At 36.7% G+C, this 16,015-nt stretch overlaps 1 protein-coding gene and 1 pseudogene across 2 annotated transcripts in view; both read right to left on the bottom strand.

Annotated features, from left to right (window-relative positions):
- Positions 1-16,015, bottom strand: part of GSK3B (glycogen synthase kinase 3 beta) — a 197,517-nt gene that overhangs the window by 92,176 nt on the left and 89,326 nt on the right. For both annotated transcript variants that reach the window (XM_029215533.1, XM_029215532.1), the window contains exon 3: positions 7,479-7,562. In XM_029215533.1, coding sequence (XP_029071366.1) covers positions 7,479-7,562 — 84 coding nt within the window. The remainder of the gene's footprint in view (positions 1-7,478; positions 7,563-16,015) is intronic.
- LOC114891320 lies at positions 1,068-1,889 on the bottom strand (annotated as a pseudogene).

The raw sequence follows: 16,015 nt of genomic DNA on the forward strand, positions 1-16,015 counted from the left end.
ATCACTAAAATGACTCAAGATGAAATACAAAATCTCAACAAACCTGTATGACAAATAGAGATTGAATCAGTAAGCAAAAACTTCCCCACAAGTCCAAAGCCAGCTGGTTTCAATGGCAAATTCTAACAAACATTTAAAGAAGAATTAACAACAATCCTCTCAAAAGCTCTTCCAAAAAAATAGAAAACAAAAAACAAAAGAGTAAGTAAAATGTTTAGGTTATAGTCATATAGTAAGCACCATATAAGTTTGGGCTAGTATTACTATTTACTATTAGTATTACTATTTACTATTAGTACTATTACTATCATACAGCAAAAGGCTATTTATTCTCTTCTAAAAAAGTTCTACAAAGTAGACACTGTACAATCTCCCCTTGTTAATCATTACTAAGACATTTTTTTTCTTTTAAAGAGACAGCCTTTATTTTAAGGATTTTTACATTGAAGACTTCAAAAAGTGGTAGGTTTTCAGAACTTATTGACCTGTATTTAAAAGGAACTGTTGACAGAGATTCGCCAGAAATAATCTGAACAAGTGGGAAAATACAGTTAATACTACTGAAACTTACTAAAATAACTCCAGGACATATGGTTTATCCGACATAACGATACCTCTAAATGCTGTCACCGATATGAAACTGACTGCTTCTTTTCTAAACACACAGTGGTATAATTAACAATATTCAATCACTTCTGTTCTTCCCTGAATATATAAAAATTAAAATACCAATTAAAAAACGAATATATTTTTCTCTTTCAATGTTTCTTACAGATACAATTTCAATATTTTCATTCAATAGTGGTGTGGTTTAAGAGACTTTTCATTCACAAATCAAACAACAATCCACCCAAAGGGAACTGATAGTCTATAGGCTCACAGTGCAAATAAAGAGTTCAGGAATGCAGCAACTGACCTTTCTAAAGTACAAAACGGATAAAATTCTTAAGAAGATACATGCAATAAGATCTACTAAGCACATGGCCATAGAACTAGAACATTTGATAATTTTCCTGATGATTTCAATGGGACTCTAGCTGTTTCCAAACTCAACTTGAACTCTCATCTTAGGCTTTGTATTTTGCTTTTCCCGTTCTGCTAATGACACAAACATGATTCAAATCCCTGAAGTATTCATTATAGTCAAGGGCATATCCTACAACAAACTTGTCTGGAATTTCAAATCCAACAAAGTCTGGTCTATATCCAACACATTGAGGAGTCCTTTTCACCAGCAAGCTTGTAACCTTGACCATCTTTGGATTATGCTGCTTGACCAAGGAAAGCAAGGTCTGCATTGTTTTGCCAGTGTCAATTATATCTTCAACAATCAAGACATTCTTTCCAGTTAAAGTTGAGAGATATCTCCACCAATTACTTTTATGTCACCTGTTGACTGGTCATTACGGTAGCTCTTCAGTCTGATAAAATCTACAGTCACAGGTATAGATCTATCACTACTTCTGTTCAGTGCTTTGATGTAATCCAGCAGGTCAGCAAAGAACTTATAGCCCCCATTGAGCACACAGAGGGCCACGATGTGATGGCCTCCCATCTCCTTCATCACATCTCGAGCCAGCCATTCGGTCCTGTCCATAATTAGTCCATGAGGAATAAACACCTTTTCCAAATCCTCAGCATAATGATTAGGTATACAGAATAAATCTAGGTCATAACCTGGTGCATCATCACTAATCACGACGCTGGGGCTCCGGGGAGCCATAACGGAGCTGGCCGGCGAGCGGGCTGAGGGCAGTCTGGGGAGGAGGAAGCCGATGGCTGGGCCCAGCAGGAGGCAGAGGCGCGGCGGGAAGCGGCACCGCGCGGGAAAGCAGAGTGGTCCGCGGGAGCACTCTTCCCTGCCGCCAACGCTGCAGCTCTACTAAGACATTTTTAGTGTTACGTTTCTAACACACTGCTTCTAGAGAAATCTACATTCTATGCTAAATGGTATAGCAATATTACACAGACTCTGGAGACACAGACTCTGGAGTTGACTCCTAACTTTGACACTCTGTAGTTGTAGGACTCTTAGGTAACTTAACTGTGACTGCCTCAGTTTCCTCTTCTATAAAATGGGGATAATAACAGTATACCCTTTCTTCATTGGGTTGCAGTGAGGTTTAAGTGTCTGGATGCATAGCAAGTGCAACATATATTTGCTATTATTAAACAATAATTTGTAAAATAGTAAGTTAATGTGTTAATTATATGCCACGTGCTATGATAAGCACTTAGTAAACATTATTACATTTTTTCCTTACAAAATCCCTACTGTACAGATGACAGGGGTTGAAAAGGGTTTACAAAGGTAAATATCTTGCCCTGTCATACTGCTATCAAGTGGCACAAATAGGATGCAAACCCAAATATTTCTGGACACAAAGCCAGAGCTCTTTACTTTTCAGAATGGATTCACCCCAACCTTTCCTCTCCAGGGCTAGTGACAAACAGGCATAATCAAGCACAGCATTCTTCTCCCTGATCCCAGAAGCACTGGTACAATCTTCACTTTCTGAACACAGCCCTCCACACAGCTACTCTCAATAGAAAAGCTGGTATGAGGAATAAAATCAATTTGCAAACCTTGCTATTTAAACTGTCTCTCATACAAATGGAGAGTTTTATTTAAGGAAGATAGCCTTTATCACTCAAGTAATCAATCTATGATGAACCACAGGTAAAACATTTTTATATGTAAGGCTACTTAGAGAAATATTTCTTACAGAAAACTATTAATTGATTTAAATAAAATTGAAGGCTCCTGTAAAAACAAAATATGATTTCCATACTCCTACAGAGACCCAAGGTTCTACAAAGGTGAGCCGCAACTCAAGGGAAGGTAAAGTCAGCTGGTCCCATATCCCAGTTTCAACCAGAACAACTTTGTTTTTTATCTATTCTACCTGTAGAACAGGGATTCTTCATAAATTTCATTTAGGGGGAGAAAGGTTCCTATTGCTAAATATTAATACTAAAAAACACTATTCTCTAAGATACTTGGAATTCACAAAACTATTATAAGCCCAGACTGTTCAAAACCTTTAAAAAATTCCATTTCTCTCTGATCAAGGAGAAAGAGTACTAATTACTCTGAACTAAATCAGAGTTAATAAAATCTATTGGTTAACCTGGAGTATACTAATTGACTACATGATGCTCCAGTTATTACAGCAAATACTAATAATTCCAACCAGAAGACTAATGACTAGGACTAATTTGGTCACATTTCTAGTCCCTGTCCTGACTAATTCCTCCTTCTTCTAGCTACATTGGCTACTCTCTTCCACAATTATAGGCTGAAAGCTGATTATGTATAATTCCTAAAGAAAAACAGTCTTTAAAATGGCAGGGTGGAGTACAATAAAGAGAAGGTCACCAAAATAGGTATAACCATTCAGTCAAACTGTGGTCAGTGGACATATCTGTCAAATATAACAGCCATCCTACTTGAACCCAGAGCTGGAAAATGCTTATGGACAAAAATTATGATGAGACTTTTGGGTAGCTTAGCTACAATTCTAAAATTAAAAATAACAATAGGGGAACAGTTAAGAGTATTATGTAGTACAAAAACCCAGAGGAATATTACATAACCAATAACTAAAAATATTATGAGGCAAAAAGGGAAAGCTTTTATGAGATTTTGAATACTTAACAAGGTTAAAAATAGTTATTCATACAACTATGTAGAACATGAACATACAGAATAAGATATGTAGTACTGAAGTCAAAAGCCAGGATAGTGAGTGAAAATTTTTCCTTTTTTAAAAAATTCCCAAAAAGGAGTAGTAGAGGCTCAGAGAGAAGACATACCAAGAGAGTGAAAGAGGAAGGCTCAGGACAGATGGAAATCCACACAAAAATGTAGAAAGGATCAAATATTCAAAGAGAGTAGGATGGGTAGAAACCCAATGAATTAGGGGTACAGAAACCCAGAGAAAGAGGTTGAAAAGAAGTAGCCTACAGAGAGAGAAACAGATGGACAGATAGACACCAGAGTTAAAGAGGAAAGAAATATGAGGGGGTGCCACAGACCAAGAGAATGGGATAGAAACCCAGAGACAGAAAGAGACAAAGAGCCCAGAGTGAAAGGGCCAGAAACCCAGAATGTGGACAGAGACTGAAGGAAAAGGAGATAAAAAGCTGAGAACAGAGTGATTGAAAATCATAGAGAAGAAAGAGAATCAGAGATGATGAAGATGATGAGAGGATTAAAAAATATTCCCATTTATATTTAAACATATCCACAGAACCTAACAAGAATTTCATGCCTATAATGATGAAACACTGAAATCTTCTCTTTCTCATACTCACAATGCTGTCAACTCATTCTAATGGCCTCCTCACACCTCCTTTAGGCTCATGTTCTTACCAGAGATCTCCTGCTCAGAGCTTCCCCTAAGCGATCTGAAACCCCAAAAGAAACTCTTCACAGAGCTTCAAACCCCAGTCTCTTCAAAGAGGGGTTCTTTTCACTGCCTTGCCCTAGACAAAACCTGGATCCAACCCAAAGGCACTGGTTTCCTTGCACCTCTCTCAAATGAAGCCTGCTTTCAACCCTCAACATATTCTAGGACAAGAGAGCAATACTGATAAACTGCTAGCTCTTTGCTCAAACAACATCACCTCTCCCTCCTTCCTGACTCCTAAGAGCTCTACAACATGACTACACACCCTATCTGCCCAACCTTGTCAATGTCATCTCTCCACTTAGAGTCCCACCACCACCACCTAGAAGTCTTACATGTATATGTCTACTGGGCATCTCTCTATTTGCATATCCCAGAGGCATTTCAAACTACTACTTTATTATTTCCTCCCCCTAAACTCTTCTAATATATATACATAGGCAATATATAATGCCCTTCACAAGACATTTAGATCCCTTTCTAAACAGCAGCTCTGAGTTCACTCTCAGTAACCTACTCTTGGAGAGTTAGAACTAACAAACCTGAGCTCTCAAACCTAGAGCAGAATCCATTTTCTCATATGAGAAATATTAGTTTACTACCTGGTCTCTTGAGTGATGTTAGTCCTGCCAGAACAATTCAGAAGCAAGGAAGTGAAGATCATGAGTAGGGGAAGAAGAAATTATCATTTTGGTGGCTGGAAGATTATGGAAGTTCCTTAACCTATATACTTCTGCATATCTTTAGAAAGCTTTCCCTTTTTTGACAACGGAGGATCATTATTTTCAGCAACACATCACAAGTTTTCTTCCTTTCTTTCTGTTCTCTTAATGGAGCTATGCAAGATTAAAAGGGGTCTTTTTTTTCACTTTGGAAAACTTACAACACTCAAGAGAAAGTTCTGAGATAAATGAAATATTAGAAAGTATATGTATTTCTTTTTTATAATAGAGAGAAGTGCATTGTCCTTCCGGTTATCTTCCCCTAATGACTTCTCAATTGCTCTTTATCTGTAAGACCATTTAAGATAAATAAGCAGCTCTGAATAGCAGCAGGGAGGAAATCATCCTCTGGGGTACACAGATAACAGTCAGTCCATCGTCACTCCTGCAGGATTAAGTAAGGGTAAGGGCAGATTGTGATGGGGGCTTCCACCAAACCAAAACCAGACAGGTAAGCCTTTAGGTGCTACCACAAAAGGTAGTCTTGAAAAGGTTTGTTCAAAAGTTTTGTGCTTCCCTTTCTGCTCTTTATCTTCGTAAGAATTAAATGAGTTAGTATTTGTAAAGCACTAAAACAGTGCCTGGCATACAGGAAAAGCTATATACATACATACACACACACACACATATGTATATATATATATATTTTTTCTTTTCCACTATGGTTTATTACAGGATATTGGATATAGTTCCCTGAGCTATACAATATGACCTTGTTGTTTATCCAGGGAAAGCTATATAAATTAAGTAATCAAGAGAAGATGTTTAAGGGGCTTTGTAGGGAGGCCTTTGCAAATGAATCCACATGCAATTCAGTGGTTCATGGAACAAATAGTTATGACCTTTACTTTCCTCCATGGGGTATTATAATGTCTAGCATTTAATAACAAAACCCATAGGGATGTGAAATTCCATTATAAGAGTGCTGTGCACACAACAGATGCTCCATAATTTTATTTGGGAAGGGACAGGAAAAAGTAAAAACATGTCAAAACAGGTAAGATCAAAGACATAACAGGCAGTTTGCTATGTTAAAAAAAAAAAAAGGAGCATGAACCAAATAATGGGCTTTAGGAACAAAAGAGCTCAAATATTTGAGGGTTTATGGTCCTTAATACAAGCAGAGGCCATCATTTAAACTTAAAAAAAAATTTTTAAAAAAACACCTAAGAAATGAGAGTCACTAAAGGACCAATCTGCTAATTATGGTTGTTAGAACATTAGCTATCATATACACACGTGCGCGTGCACGCACGCAACAACTATATATCTGTAGGCATGTATATCATAATTCTGGCTTAACACATAGGTATTTTCCCATATTACAGGCTCTGTCATGAAAAAAGAATTTCTAAGAAAATAATCTCAATAAAATTTAATGGAAAACGATTAAATGGTACACTGGGAAATATGTGAGTAAAAACAACTGGGCTAGAAATCAAGAGGTACTATGGATCTAAGGGCTTTGGGACAGTATAAGCATGGTATGTGAGGTCCAAAAATATCAAATGAACTTATCCAAAGTAATGTTTATTTAGCCAAAAAGATGAAGTGTTTATTACTTGCCCTCCCCCTTACCCTAAACCAGTGAAGGAAGACTGAATCTGGGAAGAAGGAACAGTGAACAGACAGAAAGAAAAAGACCATGGTAAAACAGAAGAAACTGGTTTTCTATGCTTCCAACTCCAGTGAGTACAGTGACATTAGCCAGTGCATCTTCTAAAGAGAAAGACCAAGGGGGTCGGGGTAGGGGGCAAGGGGGGATCCAAAGTATGAAATCTTCTTTAATTATCCTTTGCTTTCACAGAATTAAATGTGATCATAAATAGTGATCACTTATTAAGAAATTCTGTAATATTATATCTTTTCCAACTTTTTCCCTAGCCAAGGATAGGTTAAACTTGCTTCCCAATGTTTAAGTCTCATTCTGGTCCTACCAAAGTCCTCCTGGTTCCCTTTCCCCTCCAACACTTCCACTTAACAATATGACATCATTTTCCTCCCTCCAATAAACAGGTGAACTATCATGGGGCTCCAGAAGCACATAAGGAACACAAAAGGTTTTAAAATATATACATATTTGCTTTAGAACTGAAGACAAGTGTTTTAAAAAGAAGAAAATTCTTAAAAATTAATCCCCTCTATCATTTCATTAATATTTTCCTGATATAACTAATGATATTCAATAATCATATCTTGAGGTCAGAATCACTAGGGCCTGTGTTTTGGAATACTTCCATTCAATGAGCAAAGCTGTTTCAAGGGGAAGGTGGGATATGGACTATTTCTAGAAGAATAACAAGTCTATCACAATATTCAGTATCAAACGTTCTACAAGACTTACCTTTTCACCACTTGAGTAGAAGAAATAACGCAATCGGACTATGTTACAGTGATCTAGCTTTCTCATGATTTGGAGCTCTCGGTTCTGAAAAGGAAACACATGAAAATATTTTTTAAAGGATAACTGCTATTCATATTGACTAAGATGCTTCTGAAATAACATTAAGCACTACAAAGAGCAGGGTATAGATATGTTACTAAAAAGTGTCATCTATAGACCAGTCTGTGAACTATTTATTACTGTTACGCAATAAGATAAATACAGAAATTGAGAATAAGTGTTCAGACTCTTTTATTGCGACTTGAAAGAATAATTTTATATCTATGAATCTTATAATTAAAAGTGGGGCCTATATTTTGTATTTTCTTAAAATTCACTTTTCTTATAATTCATTTTTATTGTATTTTATAAAAAATATCAGTCTTCAATGAATTGGAAATTTTTAAAACCAGTATCTCACTACAAATAGCTTGAGAAGCACTGGTCTACAGTATGTAAGAGACATCTGAAAGAAGCTATTATTACTATAATTTCTGCAACTATAATAAAAATCAAACTTCTCACCAAACAAATAAATTTGGGTGCCAAGAAAACTCTCACAAGCCCTATTATTTTCCAAGATACAGTGAAAAATCTGAGAGTTAGCCCCATTAGAAGGGCTCAGTTGCCAGAGTTAAAATATGACATGCTGGAAATTGTACAGTCCTGGTAAATTTATAGATTCCACAAATAATATTCCCTTTGGGGAGTTTCAAAATTATGCTTCAAGAAAATAAAACATTAAATAATATGACAACTTCCTAACACCATGAATTTTGCAGTAATAAATTTGAAGAGTACATGTATATTAACAACAATTCCAACCATTATACTTAGCTGTCAGAAATCCAGTTAATAAAGTCCAAATTATATAACACAGAGAAAGAATACCAAAATATCTGTTAAGCGGACAGAAAACATACAATTTCAATTAAAATGGTGATTTAGAAGAGCTAGAAACATAAAGTACATACCTGGGAATTTGGAAGGTAAATGATGTTATGGTTAGAAAACAAGGCCAAAATATAGAGGGGTGGGGGGTGTACTGCGGACAAAGAGCCTAATAAGCAGAACTGTCCTAGAGCAGAGTGGGCTCCAGTTCTTGGAAGATGGTAGCAGAAATAAGCAAATGTTCCTTCTCCTCTAGAAACTTCCAATAGACTCTATGATGGTTCTAGCATGTCCTCTAAAAGGAAATAGGAAACTCAAGATGACTCTCCTTCTGTCCCTTTAAACTGACTGTGAGAGCTGGGCTTATGTACACAGTGATATTTAAAATCCTTTTATAAAATATCCATCTTTCACTCCATTACTTGTTATAAAATGTTTATAGCTGAAGCAATAAGACAGTACAGTATACTTGCTTTAACAAAAATAATAACTTGTATCAGACTCTGAGTTTTGACCGTTACAGTGAAGGACACAGAAAATTTTACAAATTTCAAAACTTTCCATTTCTTCCAAATTGAAGCTATTTCTGAAGTATGGCTATACTTTGCCAATTCACATCTAGGTAGCTACTTTTGTGGGAGAACTGCTAGTAAGCTAAGACTCACTCCTCTCAGATATTAAGATTGTTTTTAACATAGACAGCCATGTTAAAATAAGCTATCTATTTTTCCAGACTCATTAACCAAGGTAACAGAGAACTATTAAATTCCCAGATAACAAAAGTTGTGTTAAGGTTATGCATATGATCTTTTATCAAAAAGAATGCATAAGTGAAGCAAGTACAAGGACCAAATATTCATCTAGGGACTTCCCTGGTGGCACAGTGATTAAGAATCCGCCTGCCAATGCAGGGGACACGGGTTTGATCCCTGGTCCGGGAAGATCCCACATGCCAGGGAGCAACTAAGCCCGTGCGCCACAACTACTGAAGCCCGCGCACCTAGAGCCCGTGCTCCACAATGAGAAGCCTGTGCACCACACCGAAGCGTAGCCCCCACTCACCGCAACTAGAGAAAGCTCGTGTGCAGCAACGAAGACCCAATGCAGCCAAAAATAAATAAATAAATTTATAAATAAATAAATGAATAAAATTTTTAAAATATGATACAAATGAACTTAAAAAATATTCATCTACCCTTACTTCCTGTTCATATTCTATTATTTTTGAAAGGAGGCTTAAATTTTCTCATTTTAAAATTCCCCAGGACTTCCCTGGTGGCTCAGTGGTTAAGAATCCGCCTGCCAATGCAGGGGACACGGGTTTGAGCCCTGGTCCAGGAAGATCCCACATGCTGCAGAGCAACTAAGCCCGTCCACCACAACTACTGAGCCTGCGCTCTGGAGCCCGTGAGCCACAACTACTAACCCTACGTGCCGCAACTACTGAAGCCCGCACGCCTAGAGCCTGTGCCCCACAACAAGAGAAGCTACTGCAATGAGAAGCCCACCCAACACAATGAAGAGTAGCTCCCACTCACCACAACTAGCGAAAGCCAGTGCACAGCAATGAAAGACCCAACACAGCCAAAAAAAAAAATTCCCTAAAAGATCCAAAATATAAATTTCATAGAGCAATATTTTAAATTATTAATCAAGCCAATATTAGACAAAGTTCATGTCTGAGATGCATTTAATACACAACTATCCCAAGCCTAACCATTTTTACTGAGTCATTCTTTATTAGTACACTAATGACATACTAATTCTACAGAAAAAAAAATTGTTATTCTACAAATACAGTGCACCTATTCTGTTACAGGCATCATTTACAGTATTAAGGATATGGCAGTGAACAAGACTAACAAAGTTCTTATCCTCATGAAACGTTCAGTCTACGGAGGACAGGGAGGAATAAACAATATATTTTCATGTAAAGTAAGAGGACAGATCATGATAGAGAGAAAGGGTTATTATTTTAGATACGGAAGTCGGAGTAGACCTCACAAAGAAGGTAAGATCTGAACACAAATCTGAACGATATAAAAATGAGAACCATGTGAGGATATTGGGGAAGAGCACTACAGTTACAGGGAATTCCAAATATAAATGCCTAGAGGTGGGCTTGGCATATTCAAAAATAGCTAGAAGAATAATGTGATTGCAACATGTTGAGTAAAGGAAGAGGCGAGAGACAAGTACAGAGAGAGGCAGGTGGTATGTCATATAAACTCTCATTAATAATGGTGAGAAACTGAATTTCACACTAAATGTAAAGGAAAGCCAATGAGGCCAAGAAAATGACATAATCAGACTTACGTTTTTAAATGATCATTCCAAAAACTAAAAATAAATTTGGAGGAGAAAGTGGATCAAGAGTTCTGTTTGAAATCCTTATTAGACATCCAAGTGAAAACACTGAGGCTCAAGGTAGAAGGTGGGGCTGGAAATATATGTCTGGGAGTCATCGCATAAAGGGGACTCAAAGCAAGGGGACCTAATAATATCACCTAGGGAAGAAGTTTAGAAAAATACATATATATATTCATATATCTATATATCTATATCTGTCTGTCTATCTATCTATCTATCTACCTACCTACCTATCCATCCATCCGTCCATCTGTCTGTCCATCCACAGGTATAAAAAGGAGTAAATCAAGTGAAGTAATCAGTGAAGTAGGATGAAAAGCAAGAGAGAAGATTACCTAAGAAGCCAAGTAAAATAAGTTTTCAGAAAAAGGCCCTGACCATTTATATCAAAAGCTGCTGAAAGGCTGATTAAGATGAAAATAGAAGACAACTGGATATGGCAAATGCAGGATGTTAGTGACTCTTACAAGAGTGATTTCAGTGGTGACAAAAGTCTGACTACAGTGAATTAAATTGGGGTTGGGAGACAAGGGAAGGAACTAAGAAGTCAGAAAGTTCAAAAAGAAATGAGATTTTCAGCTCTAGCGGAATGAAGAAATCAGCAAATTCACTCCCCCAAAACACCTGTAAAAAGAACTGCATTGTAGAAAACAATCATTTCAGGGCTCAGAAATCAACCAAAAGCAACAACAAATCAAAAAGCATTTATTCAAGAAACACTGCTAGATACTGGAGTTATGACAGTGGGGGCTGGTGACCTTCTTGCTAGGGAATACTACCTTCCCCCACAATCACCTCCCAGCTCAGCCCACAGCTCTGCTACCCTGAGGATGCAACACCAGGTGGGGAAAATGACAGACTGGCAGAACACTAAGAAATATAACAGGGAGATCCTGAAAATGGAGAGGCTAAATAAGCTCTGCACATACCCTTGGGCTGATTTAGAGGCTGTGCACATATGCATGGGAGATCCAAGAAGGCCTTTGGAGAAAGTAAAAGCTGAGGCTGACTTAAAAACTGCCTGAATTTTTAATGTACAGAACCCGTGTACAGAAGCATCCAAAAAATGATGGAAGCTTTATAAACTCAAAATGTTTGAACATAATCTCTAACCAATAACTGGCTGACCACTAAGCCATGCAGACAAAGAGTAACTCCTAAGAAATGAGGAGAAAAAATTAAAATTAGAATAAAAATTTAACACAGAATTCAGGGGCTTCAAACTGGGGAGGAGAAAGATTCTATAGATTAGCTGCAGGTAAGTTACAAAAAAAAGAAAAAGAAAGAAAACCCCCAAAACAAGTTTCAGGGAGAATAAAAAAAAAATTAACAGAATCCAGAGTTGCTACAATATATTATCCAACATTTCCAACTGTCCAAGAAAATTGTGAGACCTGAAAACAACAGGAAAAGTTGACCTACACTCAGGTAAAAAAGAAAAGGAGCCAACAGAAACTGACTCTGGGTAGACACAGCTGTTGGATTTAGCAGACAAGAATACAAAGCAGGTATTATGTTCAAAGAATGTTAAGCTTCTTGACACTGGCCTTGGCAATGATTTTTTAGATTTGACACCAAAAGCAAAGGCAACAAAAACAAAAATAAACAAGTGGGACTACCTCAAATTAAAAACCTCTGCACAGCAAACTATCAACAAAATGAAAAGACAACCTATGGAATGGGATAAAATATTTGCAAATCATATATTAGATAAGGGGTTAATATCCAAAATATATAGAACTCATACAACTCAACAGCAAAATAAAGAACAAAACAAAACAAACCTCAAATAATCTGATTTAAAAATGGGCAAAGGACCTGAATAGGCATTTTTCCAAAGAAGACATACAGATGGCCAACAAGTACATGAAAAGATGCTCAACATCACTAATCATCAGGCAATGCAAATCAAAACCACACCTGTTAGAATGGATATTATCAAAAAGGCAAGAAATAACCAGTGTTTGTGAGGATGCAGAGAAAGGGAACCTTGGAAATGTACACTGGTGCAGCCACTATGGAAAATAATAGTACACTGGTGGATGTACTACTGGTGGAAATGTACATTGATGCAGCCACTATGGAAAATAGTATGGAGGTTCCTCAAAATATTAAAAATAGAACTATTTGAGGAGTTTTATGGAAATGTTACCATTTTTACCTCTATTATTTCAGTATATCATTGTAATGAATAAAGAGTTAAAAGCAGAAAAAAAAAAAAAAAAGAACTATCAAAGGATCCAGCAATTCCACTTCTGGGTATATATCCAAAGAAAATGAAATGACTATCTCAAAGAGATACCTGTACTGCCATGTTCACTGCAGTATTATTTACAACAGCCCAAGACATAGAAACAATCTAAGTGTCCATCAACATTTGAATGGATAAAGAAAATGTGTGTGTGTGTGTGTGTGTGTGTGTGTGTGTGTGAGAGAGAGAGAGAGAGAGAGAGAGAGAGAGAGAGAGAGAGAGAGAGACGGCATTATGCTAAGCGAAATAAGTCAGACAGAGAAAGACAAACACTGTACGATAACACATGTGGAATCTAAAAAAGCCCAACTCATACAAACAGACTAGAAAGGTGGCTGCCAGAGGCTGGAGGCTGGGGGAAAGGGGGAGCTGGTCAAAGAATATAAACTTCAAATTATAACATAAACAAGTTTTGAGAATTTCATATACAGTATGACTATAATTAATAATACTGTTTTGTATATCTGAAAGTTGCTGAGAGAGTAGACCTTAAATGTTCTCATTACAAAAAAGAAATAGTAATTACAAGCCGTGACATGTTAGCAGATGCTACGATGGTAATCATTTTGCTATATGTAACTGCATGAAATCAAAATGTTGTACCTTAAACTTACACAATATTATACATCAATTGTATCTCAATAAAGCTGAAAAAAAATTTAATATATACTAAATAAATATGTTCAAAGGATTAAGGGAAATTATATTTTAAAAATTAAAGAAAAATATGATGACAACTATACAAGTAGAAAACTTCAATAAAGAAATATTAACATTTAAAACCTGGAAATATTAGAGATGAAAAGTGTAACAAAAGAAGTAAAAGATTCACTATGGGCTCAACATAAGATTTGAGGTGACATTTAAAAAAAAATCTGTGAACTTGAAAACAGAGAATTAGAAATTATTCAATTGAAAAACCAAAGAGAAAAATAAGACAGCAGAAAAATGAACAGGGCCTCAGAGACCTGCCGTAGGATAATGTCACACCTACCAAACAACTAGAAATATGTATAAAGGCAATCAGAAAAAAGACCTACCAAAATATGGATAAAGGCAACATCAGAAAAGAGGAAAAAGTAAAAGGAGAAAAAATATATTTGAAGAAGTAATTGCTGAAAACTTCCCAAATTTGATGAAAAACACTAATCTACTGAACCATAAAGCTTAATGAACCCCCAACAGAATAAACACAAAAAGATTCACACGGAGGCACAGCACTTTTGAACTGAAGCCACAAAAGAAGAATAATGAAAGCAGTAACAGAAAAATGATTCATCATATACACGGGGAAAACAATATAATTAACAGCTGACTAATCATCGAACTAATGGAGGCTAGAAAGCGACTAAAAAAAATCAAAATGCTGAAAGAAAAAAAACAAATAAACCCTGTCAACCAAGAATGCTATATACAGAAAAATTATTCTTCAAACAGGAAAGGAAAAATATCCTCAGATTTTTTTTTTAAATGGTGAATATTCTATGGCAGAAGGCCTGTCTTTAAAAAATACTAAAGCAAGCCTCTCAGGCTGAAAGGAAATGACACCAGAAGGTAATTCAAATACACAAGGAGAAATAAGACCACTACAAATGGTAAATATAAATGGGAAAATAGAAAAAACTACACAGTTTTTCTTTTCTTAATTTCATCAGACATAAACTGTATAAAGCAATTATGATAACAGTGTGTTAGTAGGCTTATAACAGAAATAGATATAATACATATGACAATAATAGCAGGAAGGAGAGAGGAGAAAAGGTATTTTGGAAAAAAGGTGCTATATTTTCCTGGAATTAAGTCAGTAACTAAACTGAAGCAGACTGTGATAAACTGAAATGCACACTGTAATTCCTAAAGCAGCCACTAAGAAAATAATTTTTTTAATATTGAAAATCAACACTGGGGGCTTCCCTGGTGGCGCAGTGGTTGAGAGTCTGCCTGCCAATGCAGGGGACACGGGTTCGTGCCCCGGTCCGGGAAGATCCCACATGCCGCAGAGCGGCTGGGCCCGTGAGCCATGGCCGCTGAGCCTGCGCGTCCGGAGCCTGTGCTCCGCAGCGGGAGAGGCCACAACAGTGAGAGGCCGGCGTACCGCAAAAAAAAAAAACAAAAAAAAAACAACACTGGACCTAAAATGGTACACTAAAAAAGTTGTTCAACACAAAGGGAGGCAATAAATGAGAACGGAGGAACAAAAACAACACGAGAGATATAGAAAACAAAGAGCAACATGCAGGGGTAAATCTAGTCATATGAAAAACTGTAAAATGTGATTGAGCATACAGTCAAAGGCAAAGATTGTCAGACTGGAGAAGAAAGCAAGCTCCAACTATATTCTTTCTACAATAGGCACGCTTTAGATTCAGATTCAAAGACATAATAACTTGAGCATAAAATGACGGAAAAACATATGCCATGAAAACAGCAACAAAAGAGATCTGGAGTGGAAATGTTATTAGCAAAGTAAATTTTAAGAGAGATAAGAAATACTCCCATTTCCTACCAGATAAAGTCTAAATCACTTCATAATCTCGTCCCTCTTTATCAACTCAGTCTTATCCTCTGCTCAAGGCCAATGAGATCATAACTAGATCCCACTTCTCACTCTTCTTGAGTATATTACTTCACTCCCAGTTCTAAGCCACTGATCACACTTAGCATCACTGGAATGTCTCTACCCTCCCTCCCTCCTACATATATTCTACCCATCCTTTAAGTTCCTATTTAACTCCCACCTCTTCAAGGCCATCTCCAGCTGCCTCCACTCACACTAATCTTTTCCAATATCTAAATTCCTGTAGCACCTAAGAATTATTTTGGAATTTATTATATACTCTATTAGCTTTGTTTTATTTTACAACTATAGTTCAGTGCTGTTATATAAAACACTGCTTTTCAAAAAGCAGCTTATAAAAATCATATATATCACTGGAGATACACACACACACACACACACACACACACACACACACACACACACACA

This window comes from Monodon monoceros, unplaced genomic scaffold (assembly GCF_005190385.1).
Source record: "Monodon monoceros isolate NGI ecotype Baffin Bay Population unplaced genomic scaffold, NGI_Narwhal_1 Super_Scaffold_11, whole genome shotgun sequence".
NCBI lineage: Eukaryota > Metazoa > Chordata > Mammalia > Artiodactyla > Monodontidae > Monodon > Monodon monoceros.